Source organism: Neolamprologus brichardi, chromosome 10 (assembly GCF_056152115.1).
Source record: "Neolamprologus brichardi isolate AB-2024 chromosome 10, ASM5615211v1, whole genome shotgun sequence".
Taxonomy (NCBI): domain Eukaryota; kingdom Metazoa; phylum Chordata; class Actinopteri; order Cichliformes; family Cichlidae; genus Neolamprologus; species Neolamprologus brichardi.
Window position 1 is genome coordinate 18,308,703 of NC_142113.1, and position 13,929 is coordinate 18,322,631.

General features: G+C 36.1%; 1 protein-coding gene across 1 annotated transcript; it reads left to right on the forward strand.

Moving 5' to 3' along the window:
- Window positions 1-6,145: 6,145 nt before the first annotated feature.
- Window positions 6,146-6,912, forward strand: LOC148100893 (uncharacterized). Its single transcript, XM_087846846.1, has one exon. It carries the CDS (start codon window positions 6,146-6,148, stop codon window positions 6,842-6,844), a length of 699 nt encoding a protein of 232 aa, XP_087702972.1. The 3' UTR covers window positions 6,845-6,912.
- The last annotated feature ends 7,017 nt before the right edge of the window (window positions 6,913-13,929 follow it).

Genomic DNA, 13,929 nt, shown 5'->3' on the forward strand with positions numbered 1-13,929 from the left:
GAGGCCTATACTGCAAAGCAAGATTTTGGCTTATCCAGGTGCATTATAAACATTGCATTTTGTACTTCAAACAGATAATGAAAGAAGAAAACCACAACAAATAAATCAGTGTTAAATATCATAGGCGAAACATGTTAGTGTGAAAGATGTTCACATATTACTATAATATGACAAATTAACATGTAAGAAACAAATAAACTGAGACTGGAAAGTGTGTCATATTGTGTTGTGCGCTATGAATGAGGCAGATTGTTCTACAGTTCATGACAATCGTCTCAATAAAAATCTCAAATGATAAAACCATAAATCCAGTAATTTTCTTCTACTTCCATCTGAAATCAGGTTGAAGGGCAGCACATTTTCCACTTCTCTTTTATTAGGCTGTGTTATAGTATGTTTTAATGAATCCACTTTAAAGTGTCAAAACTCGAATGTGCAGTTGTCACCTTAAAAATGATTAGAATATTTATTTTACTGCTCTGTGCATGACCATTTACCCTAATCCAATATTAGAGTGAGTGAATGCAGATAATGGAAAGACGGCCAGGGTATGTTGTAGCACAGCCCTGTGCCCTGATTAAAACTTATCAGTATCCACATGGAAAAATTAAGCCCTTAGATGACTGTTTGGTCTGTTGAAGTCGGACTGTTGGAAAACATTTTTTTAAATATCTTCAAATAAAATGCAATAGATGTCCAGAAGGCAGGTTGGTATGTCCAGTAACTCAAAAGCACTTTTATTATGTTGGTACTGAACAATATTTCCTTTCACTGGCTCGCAGGGAGGTGTTTTGGTTTTTTTTTATCTGCCTGAACATCAGCACTTGAGTTAACTGTCAAGCATTAATGGTAATATGTCTGATGTGACTTTTCCACTTGCATAACACACAATCATAAACACAACTAAGGCAACCAGGCCAAAGGCTCATCACCCATAGCGTGCAAAGTTTGATAGGGCACTTACAAAGACAACTGGTACACATGTGAAATTTGATATCATTCTTTCCCCCATGCCTTTTTATTCTAGAGACTTAGAGGCTTTTTCAAGTCCCCATAGAAAATCAGTTTCAGCACAGCTTACTAAAATGAAGAACTTGCTTGTAAGTCATCTGTTAAAGATGACAAACAAAACCGTCCAAAAATGAATTCCTTCTTTCTTGATGGAGGTCAGTGATTCAGAACCTCCCTTATAGCATTTTTTTTTATTGGGGTTGCAAAAGAAAGAACTTAAATTTATACATGTGACACATTTATTTTAGCCATGACAATGACAGAGTGAAATGTTTTTGGTGTTTATTAAAGAAAAGAAAAGAAAAGAAAAGAAAAGAAAAGAAAAGTGCTGGTATTTAACTTACCCCCTACAGTAATGAGCAGACATTACAGGAAACTGCTCCCATCAGCTTTTAGAGTCTGCGTTCCTTATTTTTCCAGGTGGTTCCTCTTGATTCTTTCCTCAGCTATTCATGGAAAGCAAGCACACCCTTTAAACTAGAACATAATCTATTTGTAGATTTGGCTTGATCAGCTGTCAAATGATTCAAAAGAAATAACAAATTCAGAATGACTAAGAGGCTAATTTAAACAATAGTACGGCAAACTCTGCCAGAAGTGCTATGCATCTTAAATGACAGCTTGAGTCTGAGTAAGCAGATGTTGGCATCACAGTATCAGAGAGGATTGTGACCATGTGGAAACTGTAGCTGCTGTAAGAGAAACATGAGAAGAAAGGTTTAAAAAACAATATCTTCTTATTCTGATTTGAGCTGAAGATGCACAAATTTATTTGCATATAGCTAACAAATAATAGTTATGAAATTGTCCATTGCTGGACTGTTTTATGAAGCAGAAGCCATGGTGAAGGTGAAGCACGACTGGAAAATGACTTAATGGGCCTTTAAAGTACCCCACTTGGATACATATAGACAAGAAATGGCATACATTCCATTTTTCTTTTTACTTAGAGAGCATGTATAGACATGCCAAATGACTCTCTCATTACAGTGACACTCTTCATGCCTCTATTTGAATGTAAGCCTTTGTCAAAGTTCATGTTTCCCTAGGGGTGGAAATGAGAATGATCTCAGTGGGCTATGGCAGGATTCTGCAGCTGACAGATGAAAATCTTAAAACAAACAGAAGTGCAAGACTCTCTCATGTGCCAGCCTGCTCACTAGAAGGATGTTTTAGTGATGGATGGATTTTTTTTGAGGAGGGAAAAAATGTGAGACCAATCTTGGTGGGTTTGTTTGTTCATATAAGGCCTTAGTTTATCAGTCATATGCATAAATCCACACTAATGCACAAAATCAAGCTGTCCTTTAATTTTTCTGCCTTTTCTAAACAACAAACAAGCTAAATTAAAGAAAAGATAAGATCACAGAGGCAAAATACAAATCTTATTACAGGCTCGAGCTCCGCCGGCTGCCTTTGATTTGTCTTTGTTTTCTTTTAGCCGCTTCTTTTAATTTTACATCGCAGTCGCACTTAAGCTAAACACACCAGAGGAGCCTGTGTCATTATGGAATAACGCAGGAATTTCCCACCTCACCCCAACTATAAACTGACATCTGCCACCAACTATGTAAACAAACATTTGACACTGTAATTAATTTAATATAGAGAGATATCCACAACATAAAAAACAATGTTTGCAACCAGTATTTGTGTTAGTAATACTTTTCACTACTATGCACTACATATTTGGGATGACGACTTGTTATTTATGCCCTTGGTATGGACGTAAGCCACACCACCCTGAGCACATCCCTTCCCACATCCCAGATAAACAGCAAAAAACGGATGCATGAATGGTAAAGCATTTGCCAGCAGGGGCTGATGCACTTCATTTGAAAGCTAGCTGGTTCCAGTGGAAAGACAACAAACAAAGACAAAATCAGGATAAATTACTTTTGTTGTGGTTTCTGTATATCAAAGCCTGAATATCCTACACCAAATTTTCTGGAAGCTGTAAATAAGGTCAACGATGGGGACCAATAAAAAATTTTGCTCATAGCTAAACACATACCAGTTTCTCGTGAAGTATATTTAATGCCTCTTTAAACATGATTATCACACATTGTCACAGGATTAACTGCGGTAAGGATAAGAGGACACAAAGTTTATAACATCATTTGGAAAATTTTAAGCAGTTAACCAAAGAAACTACCTGTGATTTCTTTGTACTGATTTTTATTTAAATCTTTCTTAATTATATATATTTCTCATGAATCTCTCGTGATGTTCAAAGGTTGATCATTGTTTTATTTACTTTATTTTTTTCTTTAATATTTCAATCAGACAAACCCTGCATTAGACTGGCAAACTGCCTGGGGTGTACACCACCTCTCACCCTACAGTAGCAGGGACAAGCTCCAGGGATGGATGGATGGATTATCTCAATCAGATTTTTGAATGAGAAAATAAGAACATAATACAACATCCTCATTTTGCTCATTTAATAAACAGCCACAGATGGGCATCCCTTAATGCATCTGTAAGTCTGAAATTTGATATAATGGTCAAAGAAACTGCAACAAGCTGTTAGGATGCTTTCATGTTTACAGAATATTACTGTACTTTTGAAATACAGCCTCCTTACTGTAAAATAATGTAATTTTTATAGACATTTGTTACAGTATAAGATCAGATAAGATAAGAACAGATCAGTTGGTCATCAACTGATCTGCAGTGTAAAAGCAAACTTGCTCTATCCAGTCAACATCTAATGGTGGGATTAATCATATAGTCACTAACTTAAACACTTATAAACAGTATGAACATTTAGCTTGCTTACACAGAGACCTCACACAGTCACACATGAAGCACACATGAACCAATTAATTTACAGTTTAGATACAAATACTGATAATTTGCTGAAAAGACACACCTGTGATGCTTTTGGCTTTCCGACTCACTATCTTAAATGTACAAGTCAGTACTTGACTGATAGGTTTACAGATTATTTCAGATGCAGATCTCCACAAGGAAATCTTCTCATCAAGATCCAAAATGAAGCAGGTCTGACTAAAGTTAAGCTGCTGATCTGGAAAAAAATAATTTTAAAAACTCATGTTTTATGGTTCTGTCCTGTTTTCCCATCCTCACTGATTTGGCAGTGCCTCAGCAACCTCAGCAGATGTGACACACGTGTACTGTTTATTTTTCCAGCACTAACCTTGTCTTTCATTGTGAACAAGTAGAATGTCACTGGCAGCTTTCTGGACAGGAAATTCATTCATTCATATTCATATATTTAGCTGTACATCTATCTGAAAAATGTATCTCATAGTCAGATTGAAAGCAATTCTAGTTACTTTGTCAGTTGAGTGACAGCAGCCAAAAATTGTTCGTACATGGGTCTTTTGTGGATGTGGAGAAAAAGCCTGCAGTGCTGCACTAGCAGATCTTTAAGTCTGTCAGTGACTCTCAGTGCTAATAAGCATGCAAACATTCTTTTGGTAACACGAATGTCTGCACAAAGTTCTGTCCCTCTGGACAAGATATTCAGCAGTTGGGGGGAAATGTTAGTCTGGACCAAAGTAATAGACTGATTGACTGAAATTGTCAGTCTCATGTCAGCCACGGTGAAGATTGTAAAAACAATGTTTCTAGGAGAAAACGTCCATTGAAAACAAAACATGTCTTTTGTAAGAAAACAAGAAGTTAAAAGTTAATCATACAAACATCCATCAGAAGTCGATTGAAAGAAGCATTCAAGGGCGGGTTATTGTTTCACTGCATAATCTTCATAGAGGATGTTGAACTCTGTTGCTGCTGCTCTCTGGCAAACAAAGAATAAACACGGAAAAAGGAAGGGACGTGTCTTATGTGCACCAATTCCTCATAGAGATAACGTTTGCTCTTTGATCTTTTGATTTCCTTGGTAAAATTCCACTATGTTGAATTTAACGTGATTATCTGTATAGAGGAAGACAAAATTCAGACTCAATAGAGCTCTAGCTTTTCAACTTTTTCAACGTTTTATTATGTATTGCTTCTTGCTTTGTTATATAAGATTAGGATAGATGTTGTCTTTCTATGTCTTTATAGCCTGAACCACAAAATAATTGCCAGATTTTTTTTTTGAACCTTCAGATGAAATTTTAAAAAAAATTAAATATTAATTTGCGTATTAGAGTTAACATTTGTATCATGTTTCCTTTTTTTGCAATTTATTCCTGAAAAAATTTATCATGCAGTTTATTTATTTCTTTAATTATTTTGTATTGAATGTGATACACTTTGTTTTAAAGGGCTAATATGCCAATATTTTATTCATGGGCTTTAAAATGCAGTATTTGGATTCCATGAATTCTCTCAAAAGGTTTCTAATGACGAGCAAGTCAGCCACTTGCCTGAGGAAAGACTGTTATATGATACACTGTAATGGAGAAATATAGAGAGTTATAACACCAGTAATAAAATTTTTAAAAGGCCCTGGAGACTCGTGTCTGCGTGCTACATGCACTGTTATAGTCAGATATTCTTTACATGAACCAGGCCTGTGTTTAGCCACGAGGACCTCGTGCAGAACACAGAAGAGTTCAGTCACACCTTGTTAAAAGATCTCTGCATCCAACTGTTTACACTGGAGAGACTCTCTTTCATAAATACTTATAAACACTGAAGAGTTTAAAGTCACGCCGTGAAGTAAGCAGTAGAGCAGTCAACTCATAGTCATGCCCACCCAAGGCCAACACAACTATTGCAGTAGGAAGCAAAAATATCTTTTTCATTATGAAAACATTACAAAACATGCTCTGGTTTTAAAAAAGGATGGAGGTAGAGTAAAGCACGGTGATGCAATGGGTTAAACATGGGTCTTTAAATTGGGACAGTAGTTTTGAAGACAAAAGTCATCACTGGCCTTATAATATGAAGAAGAGAAGGGCAATCTAATCTTATCCTTTTCTTTATTTTTGCATACTTTAGCATCCATGTGCATCGTCTTCCTCAGATTTTTGTTTCACTTGCTACGACTACTGAATAGATACCCTGTTTTCTCAGGGTGCAAGTTCAATACGGGTCTGCAAATACAAGTGCAAGTCAAAGTGGGTGTCAAGGTTTAAAATTTGACACTCGAGTGTGAACAGCTGCCAAATAAACTTGTATTCCTTCCAATCCAGGTTTTGTTTTAGCCGTTAAGATGCCGCCTAAGAGGAGCACCGTTAATGAGGAGGAACTGGAGGACATAAAGAAATCCCTAAACTTTATGTCAGAAGAAATAACAACAATTTCAAAACAACAAAAACTGATACTTAATTTAATGGATGATATTAAAGAACTAAGAAGGCAGAGCAAGGAAAAGGACAGGAAGATTGCTATGCTGGAAGGACGGGTGTCAGATCTGGAACAATATTCAAGAGTAAATGATGTGATAGTGACAGGACTGGAAACCAAGCATCAGACATATGCGAGGGTAGCAGCATCAGAGAGAGGGGAGCCACCCGAGCCAGAGCTACGCTCTTTGGAAGAACAGGTACTGGCCTTCTTTAAAAGCAAAGGTATCGAAATGGACAATAAAAATATTGAGGGATGCCATCCTCTTCCGAGGAAAAACAAAAATCAAATACCTGCCATTATCATTCGTTTTGTTAATAGAAAACAGAAAAAAGAACTGCTCAAGCAAGGAAGAAAGCTAAAAGGTACAAATGTTTATTTAAATGAACACCTAATCAAGAAAAATGCAGACATTGCAAGACAAGCAAGAATATTAAGAAAACAGAAGAAAATACAGTCAACTTGGACGTCAGACTGTAAAATATTCATTAAGTTAAATGGAACACCAGAGCAGGCTAAGGTTCTAGTCATCAAAGAGATGACGGAACTAGAAAAATATAACTGATAAATGCAAAGCAGTGCTGAATATGATGGGACCGTCCAAGTGCACAACCAACGCAGATGTCTGACAATTTTCAACTTAACAACTCATATAGATATTGAAAATAAGACATTGATGTATGACAGCAACATAGATCCTGATTGTAATTTCTTTAACAATAAGACAAATGAATGCAATTATTATACAAAGGAGCAACTTAAAAAGGAATTCAAGGTAGATCAGGGTATAACAATGGTTCATTTTAATAGTCGAAGCTTATATGCAAACTTTCAATCCATCAAAGACTACATAACACAGTTTGAACAGCCATTCAATGTGATAGCCATATCGGAGACCTGGATAACTCCTGGAAAAGAAGAAGACTTTAAAATAAATGGATATGAATTCCTTCATGTAGACAGGATCAACAAGAAAGGAGGTGGGGTGGCACTTTACATTGATAAAAACCTAAAGTACGAAAGAATGGGAAGAATGACAACTGTTATTGATGGAGTGATGGAATGTTTATCAGTGGAAATAAGTATGGAAAAAAGGAAAAACCTAATTGTCAGTTGTATATATAGAACACCAGGATCTAAGATTGAGATATTTAAAGATAAAATGGAGGACTTATTTACAAATATAAATCAGAAAAGAATGTTTATTTGTGGGGACTTTAATATTGACTTATTGAATCCAAATCATAATAAGAGTACAGAAGAATTTATTGATTCCATGTACAGCATCGGTTTATTTCCACTGATAACAAGACCGACCAGAATAACATCTCATTGTGCAACTCTATTAGATAATATATTTACAAATATAATAGAAGGAAATATAAAAAGTGGGCTGTTAATCAATGATATAAGTGACCATTTACCAGTCTTTGCATCTTATAATTGCCATTATAAAGTGAACAATGATGGACATAAGATTATTTACAAAAGAATAAGAACAGAGAAGACATTAAATTGTCTTAGAAATGAACTTTTAAAGCAAGATTGGAATATTGTATATGAACAAACAGAAGTTAATAAAGCTTACGAAGGATTTTTAAGAACATTTAACACATTACTTGATAAAAACTGCCCAGTAATTGAAATCAATAGGAAACACAACTATGCAGGAAGACCATGGATGACTAAAGGACTACAAAATGCCAGCAAAAAAAGAATACCCTATATCGAGAATTCATAAAAAAGAGAACAATAGAAACTGAAAGGAAGTATAAAACTTACAAAAATAAATTAACTAATATAATGAGATCCTGTAAATGAGAGTATTACATTAAAAGGTTAGAACACAATAAAGATAACACAAGAGATATATGGAATGTATTAAACAGTATAATCAAAAATGAATCAAGGAATAATGATTACCCTGGGTACTTTATAGAAGGGACAAGAAGTATTAATAACATGGAAGAGATAGTAAATGGCTTTAATGAATTCTTTGTAAACACAGGGCCAAAACTGGCAGAAGAAATAAAGGTTGATGGAATAGAAAGGGACACTGGTGAAAATATTGAAAGGAATAGTAGCTCAATGTTTTTAAGAGCAGTGGAAGAGAAAGAGATTTATGACATAGTTAGAGGACTTAAGAACAAAACCAGTACAGACTGGAATGATATTGATATGGTAACAGTAAAGACAGTTATTGATGGTATTGTAAAACCATTAAAATATATATTCAACTTGTCGTTTCAAAAAGGGGTTTTTCCACAAAAAATGAAAGTTGCTAAAGTTATTCCCATTTACAAAACCGGTGAAAGGCATCATTTTACAAACTATAGACCAGTGTCAATACTCGCCCAGTTCTCTAAGATACTGGAAAAACTTTTCATAAAAAGATTTGACAGTTTTGTGGAAAAATATGAATTAATGACAGAGAGTCAGTATGGGTTCAGAAGCAACAGATCAACAGCTTTGGCATTAATAGATTTAATGGAAAAGATAACGGAATGTATGGATAATAAGAGGTATGCGCTCGGCGTTTTCTTAGACCTAAAGAAGGCATTTGATACTGTTAATCATGAAATTCTATTAAAAAAACTGGAAAAGTACGGGTTTAGGGGAGTGGTTTTGGAATGGTTAAAAAGCTATGTTGGGAATAGGCAACAATATGTACAAATAAATGAATATAAATCTAATTTGATGGATATAGCTTGTGGAGTACCTCAAGGTTCAGTACTGGGTCCAAAAATGTTTATTATGTACTTAAATGATATCTGCAGAGTATCGGAGATTTTAAAGTTTGTAATATTTGCAGATGACACCAATATACTGTGTTCAGGTGTGGAATTGCCACAGGTTTTGGAGATGATCACACAGGAATTAACTATATTAAAGAAGTGGTTTGATATAAATAAATTATCATTGAATCTAGATAAAACCAAATTTATGTTGTTTGGAAACCAAAAGAGAAACATCAAAGTAGAAATATGTGTTGACAATGTATATTTAGAAAGAGTAAATGAAATAAAATTTCTTGGGGTGATCATTGACCACAAGCTCTGTTGGAAGCCACATATTACTTATGTTCGGGGGAAACTGGCAAGGGGCATTGCCGTCCTGGGGAAAGCAAAGCATATGCTGGATCAGAAAGCACTGCACATTTTATACTGTGCTTTACTACTGCCATATATGAGCTACTGTGTAGAGGTCTGGGGAAACACATACAAAAGTAACACACAAACAATAACTGTAATACAGAAAAGGGCCATTAGATTAATAAATAATGTGGGGTACAAGGACCATACAAATGCACTCTTTGTCAAAATGCAAGCTATTAAATTCCAAGACTTGGTGAAGCTTAAAACAGCGCAAATAATGTATAAAGTAAGAAATAAATTGCTTCCAAAAGAAATCTGTAAATTGTTCATAGAAAGAGAAGGTGGGTATAACTTAAGAGGGAAATGGAATTTAAAAATACAAAGTGCTAGAACAACTTTAAGAACGATGTCTATCTCAATTGCAGGAGTTAAATTATGGAACAGTCTAACAGAAGAAATAAAAGACAGTAAAAACATAAAACAGTTTAAAGTAAAATATAAAAACTTGATTTTAAATAAGTATAACAATGAAGAACACGGGGTTAACCCAGGACGGTAATGTTGCTGGTAATGGTGTTGTGGTTCTTTTTTGGGGTTTTTTTGTTTGTTTGTTTTGTTTTGGTTGTTTGTTTTTCCATAATTTGTGTATCTGCAAATATACACCTTCTGTATTTTTCATATGAAAGAAACTATACTGTGGTGGGGATTGCTAATTTCTTGTTTTTGATTTATGTATGTTTTGTTTTGCTTTACTTTTGTTTCATATGTTGTTTGTTTAATTTAAGACTAAAAAAAAAAAAAAAAAAAAGGTTTTTTGAATGAGAGGTAAAACTTGAGGGGGTAGGGACAAATAAGTAAATACTTCTACCTACTCCTTTTCAAACAAATAATGGAATAATATATGGTAATGATTGTGAAGGCTCATGTTTGAAATGTTTGAAATAAAAATGAACTGAACTGAACTGTTTTAGCAAATAACAGTAATATTAACAGAAAAGTTAAACATTTGTTTGTCTTGCTTTGCAGAGCATCTCTCTGTCTATCTGTCTTGCCAGCAGCTACTTCTTGGATTCTTTTTGTTCTGGGACTTCGTGTTACGGCTCTTTTATGCTATACAAATGCCAACAATTGGAATAAGTGCTGGGTGGCAAAAGATAATGGGTTCTTGTGTGAACTTGTGTTAAATATGCGAGCAAAAGAAGAAACTCATGCCTGTGCAGCAATCTCTGTGAAGACCAGTCCAGACATTCAATGGACATAAAAGCAGTCCTCACAGGCACATGTAATTTTAAAGCAGTTGTAACTCAAGTCTTTTGGTCAGGACTGAGTTACAGCTTTTGTTGTCTCTATAAATGGTTGTCCGGTCAACACTTTCCTTAGTGTCAAAAGTTGTTGAGTCATGCTGCACTCACTCCTTTACCACCCACATCAGTAATGTCTCACCGTATTATACAACCCAGTGTCACGGCAAAGCATGTAATAGACACACCGGTCCACCAGTTCACACATTGGAGAGGCAAAAGTTGAAATGAACATGGATGCATTACCGGCAGGATAGTGAGCAAAAAATGTATAAAGTACATCCCAGGGTTCTTTATCATAGGAAACTGCGATCCATCTCATTCCAAACCATCTCAACTGGGTTTAGGTCAGGTGACTGTGGAGGCCAGGCCATACGGTGCAGCACTCCATCACTCTTCTTCTTGGTCAAATAGCCCTTACACGGCCTGGAAGTGTGTTTGGGGTCACTATGCTGTTGAAAAAAAAACAACTAAACATGAATTCTAGCAGCTGTTAAATACAGCTGTCAGCTGTGTGCCAACCAGGCTTCTGCACAACACAACTGATGGTCCCAACCCCATTAAGAAAGCCAGAAATTCCACAGATGACCCCTGACAATGCACACCGGTGAAGTGAAATACATTACAGGTGACTACATCATGAAGCTCATTGAGAGAAGGCCAAGGGTTTTCAGCGCTATCAACAAAGCAAAGGGCGGGTACTTTAAGGAATCTAAAATATTAGACATATAAGAGTTTGCTACATAATTCCATACATCTTGCTTCATATATTTGATGTCTTATTTACAATGTAGAAAGTAGTACAAATAAAGACAAACCATTAAATGAGATGGTGTGTCCATATTTTTGACTGGTAGTGTAATGTGTTAGTAATGTCTTTTTCAACGCTTTCGTGTTGTTATTTTTCACATTGGCTTGAAATAAAACAATAAATAAATAAATAATAAATAAAACTCTGCTGTTACTGCAACTTTTGCATGCATGTACATTTCACGATTTGGAGAGGCCAAGCATGAAATGGACACGGTGGACCGGTGTGTTTGCCATGACACTGGGTTGTATCATAACCTATTCTCATCCAGGTTCATTTGATATCCATTTCCCAATGTATCCAATACAAATCCTGCTTCTCACATTCAAAGCTCTCACTGACTGGCAGCCCCATATCTTTCAGACCAGCTCTTTCCCGTGGCCTGTACTCAGCTCCGGTTGCTCTCCTGATTGTGCCTCGCTTCAGAATCAACACCATCAGAGTAGCAAAACCACAGAGAATCTTTACTAAAGTAAAAGAATCTTGTGTTAAAATTTGAAGTGCAACTGTAACTTCCTAAAAAACTACAGGCTCTAGAATGTACTCAAAGTAAGAAGGTAAAAAGACATTTATGCCAGCTATGTTTGTGCAAACCTAACCTTGTCCTAGATTAATATATTAATAAAATAATATTAGTATTTGCAACAACGTACAAATACAAAATACTTGTAATTTGTTGCTATTACTACTTTACCAGTTTAAAATATAACTACATCCCCAGGCCTTTAACTCATATGTTTCTTCCACTACCACTGTCATCTGTGAAGTATCATTACTTGAACAAATGTCAAACTCCTCTTAATATTACAGCCAAGATAACTGTCTCCTACTCTAATTGAGTCTCGGCTGCTTCCTCAAATTGCTATAACACTCTTGTAGACACAGACTCCATATGCTGCATTGGATGGGCACAAGCCAGTCATGTGTATTCATTCTCAAAGTATTTTTTCAGACAGTTCACACATCCTCCCACACACACAAACACACACCACCACTGCAGTTAATCTTCACTCACATGTTTTTGTCTGTTTTTGTCTTTGACAGTAGGCTGCAAGACAGTATAGACTGGTGCCCTAAGTTGACTCTAGTAATATGTAATATGACACGTTAACCATCAAGCGTGTCTCTGAGAATACAATAGACTGGAGCTCACTGAACCCCGTTGTCCCAGTGGAGGTAATGAGTGACAGGAGAATGGTGGCTGTGACAGGCTGCTATACCCACAGTGTATGAAGGAAATTGCAATAATCTACACGACACTAGCTTACCGCATGTAAACATTAAACAGACTGACACTTCTATACCACTGAGCAGTAAAGACAAGTCTCATTTACACACACATTCATACAAGTGCTTTTTCCTATACTTAAAGACTTTGTGTAACACTCACCCACACACTCGCATAGATTAGGGGAAACTTGGAGTTCAGTACATTGCACTTCAACAGGCAGACTGGAGTAGCAGTGGGGATCGAACCTAGACGACCTACTCTTCCGTCTGAGTCACAGCTGCTCCAAGAAAATGTGTATTTGTGCGTGCGTGTGTTTGTGTGTGAATATACACATGAACACACTGGAACTGCAGGTAAACTTCATTTATATATTTTCTATCTGAAGTCACATTAATCTTACAGGCCAGATGGTTTATTAACCAAAATCTGGAACGATGTCCTGGAAACTGCTTAGGAAAGGGCAAACACTACAAAAAAAATACTTGGCATATGTCTCCACCTTCATGCATGAGCTATCTTCAACCCATCAGGTTAGAAGCAAAGAATGCAGAAAGGACTGAACAAGAAAGACAAACCACGGTCACCTTTGAAAGCTGCAGTCTGTTTAGCTCATTTGATATAATTTGATGATAGTTGCTTAACTTTAAATTAGTTTTTACATAATTAATACTTTATATTAATATTATAGGGAGGGACAACCTCCGACCCTCCACAGCCATCTCCCACAGGGACCAAAGACTGGCAAAATCCAGACCCAGGCCCAGCCATTCACACACATACAGACACACACATACACAAACACACACACATATCCACATCAACACTTGTGTGTGAATCATGATCTAGTGTTTGTTTTTAGAAGCTTATAGAGTTCAGAAGACCGAATGAAAGCTACTCAACCCCATTTTTTTTAACTCATATATGGTTAGCTAAAACATGTTCAAGCACACATGTGCATACCTTATACATACACTGTCATTCAACATTAATAGCACCACTTATAAGGTTTAAGGTTCAGCGTATACCAACTCAGTCTACATGGCAGCACACTGCATACTGTAGTTTTCAAAGAGGATTTGCTCTCTCACAGGACTGTTTTTTCCTGAAACGGGCCAGAATGTGGAAGTGCCGCTGTTATCTTTTCCACGAAATGGTCAGCCACTCTGACTCAACTTGAAACAACTTGCATCAGCATTACTGAAAGACCAGTTT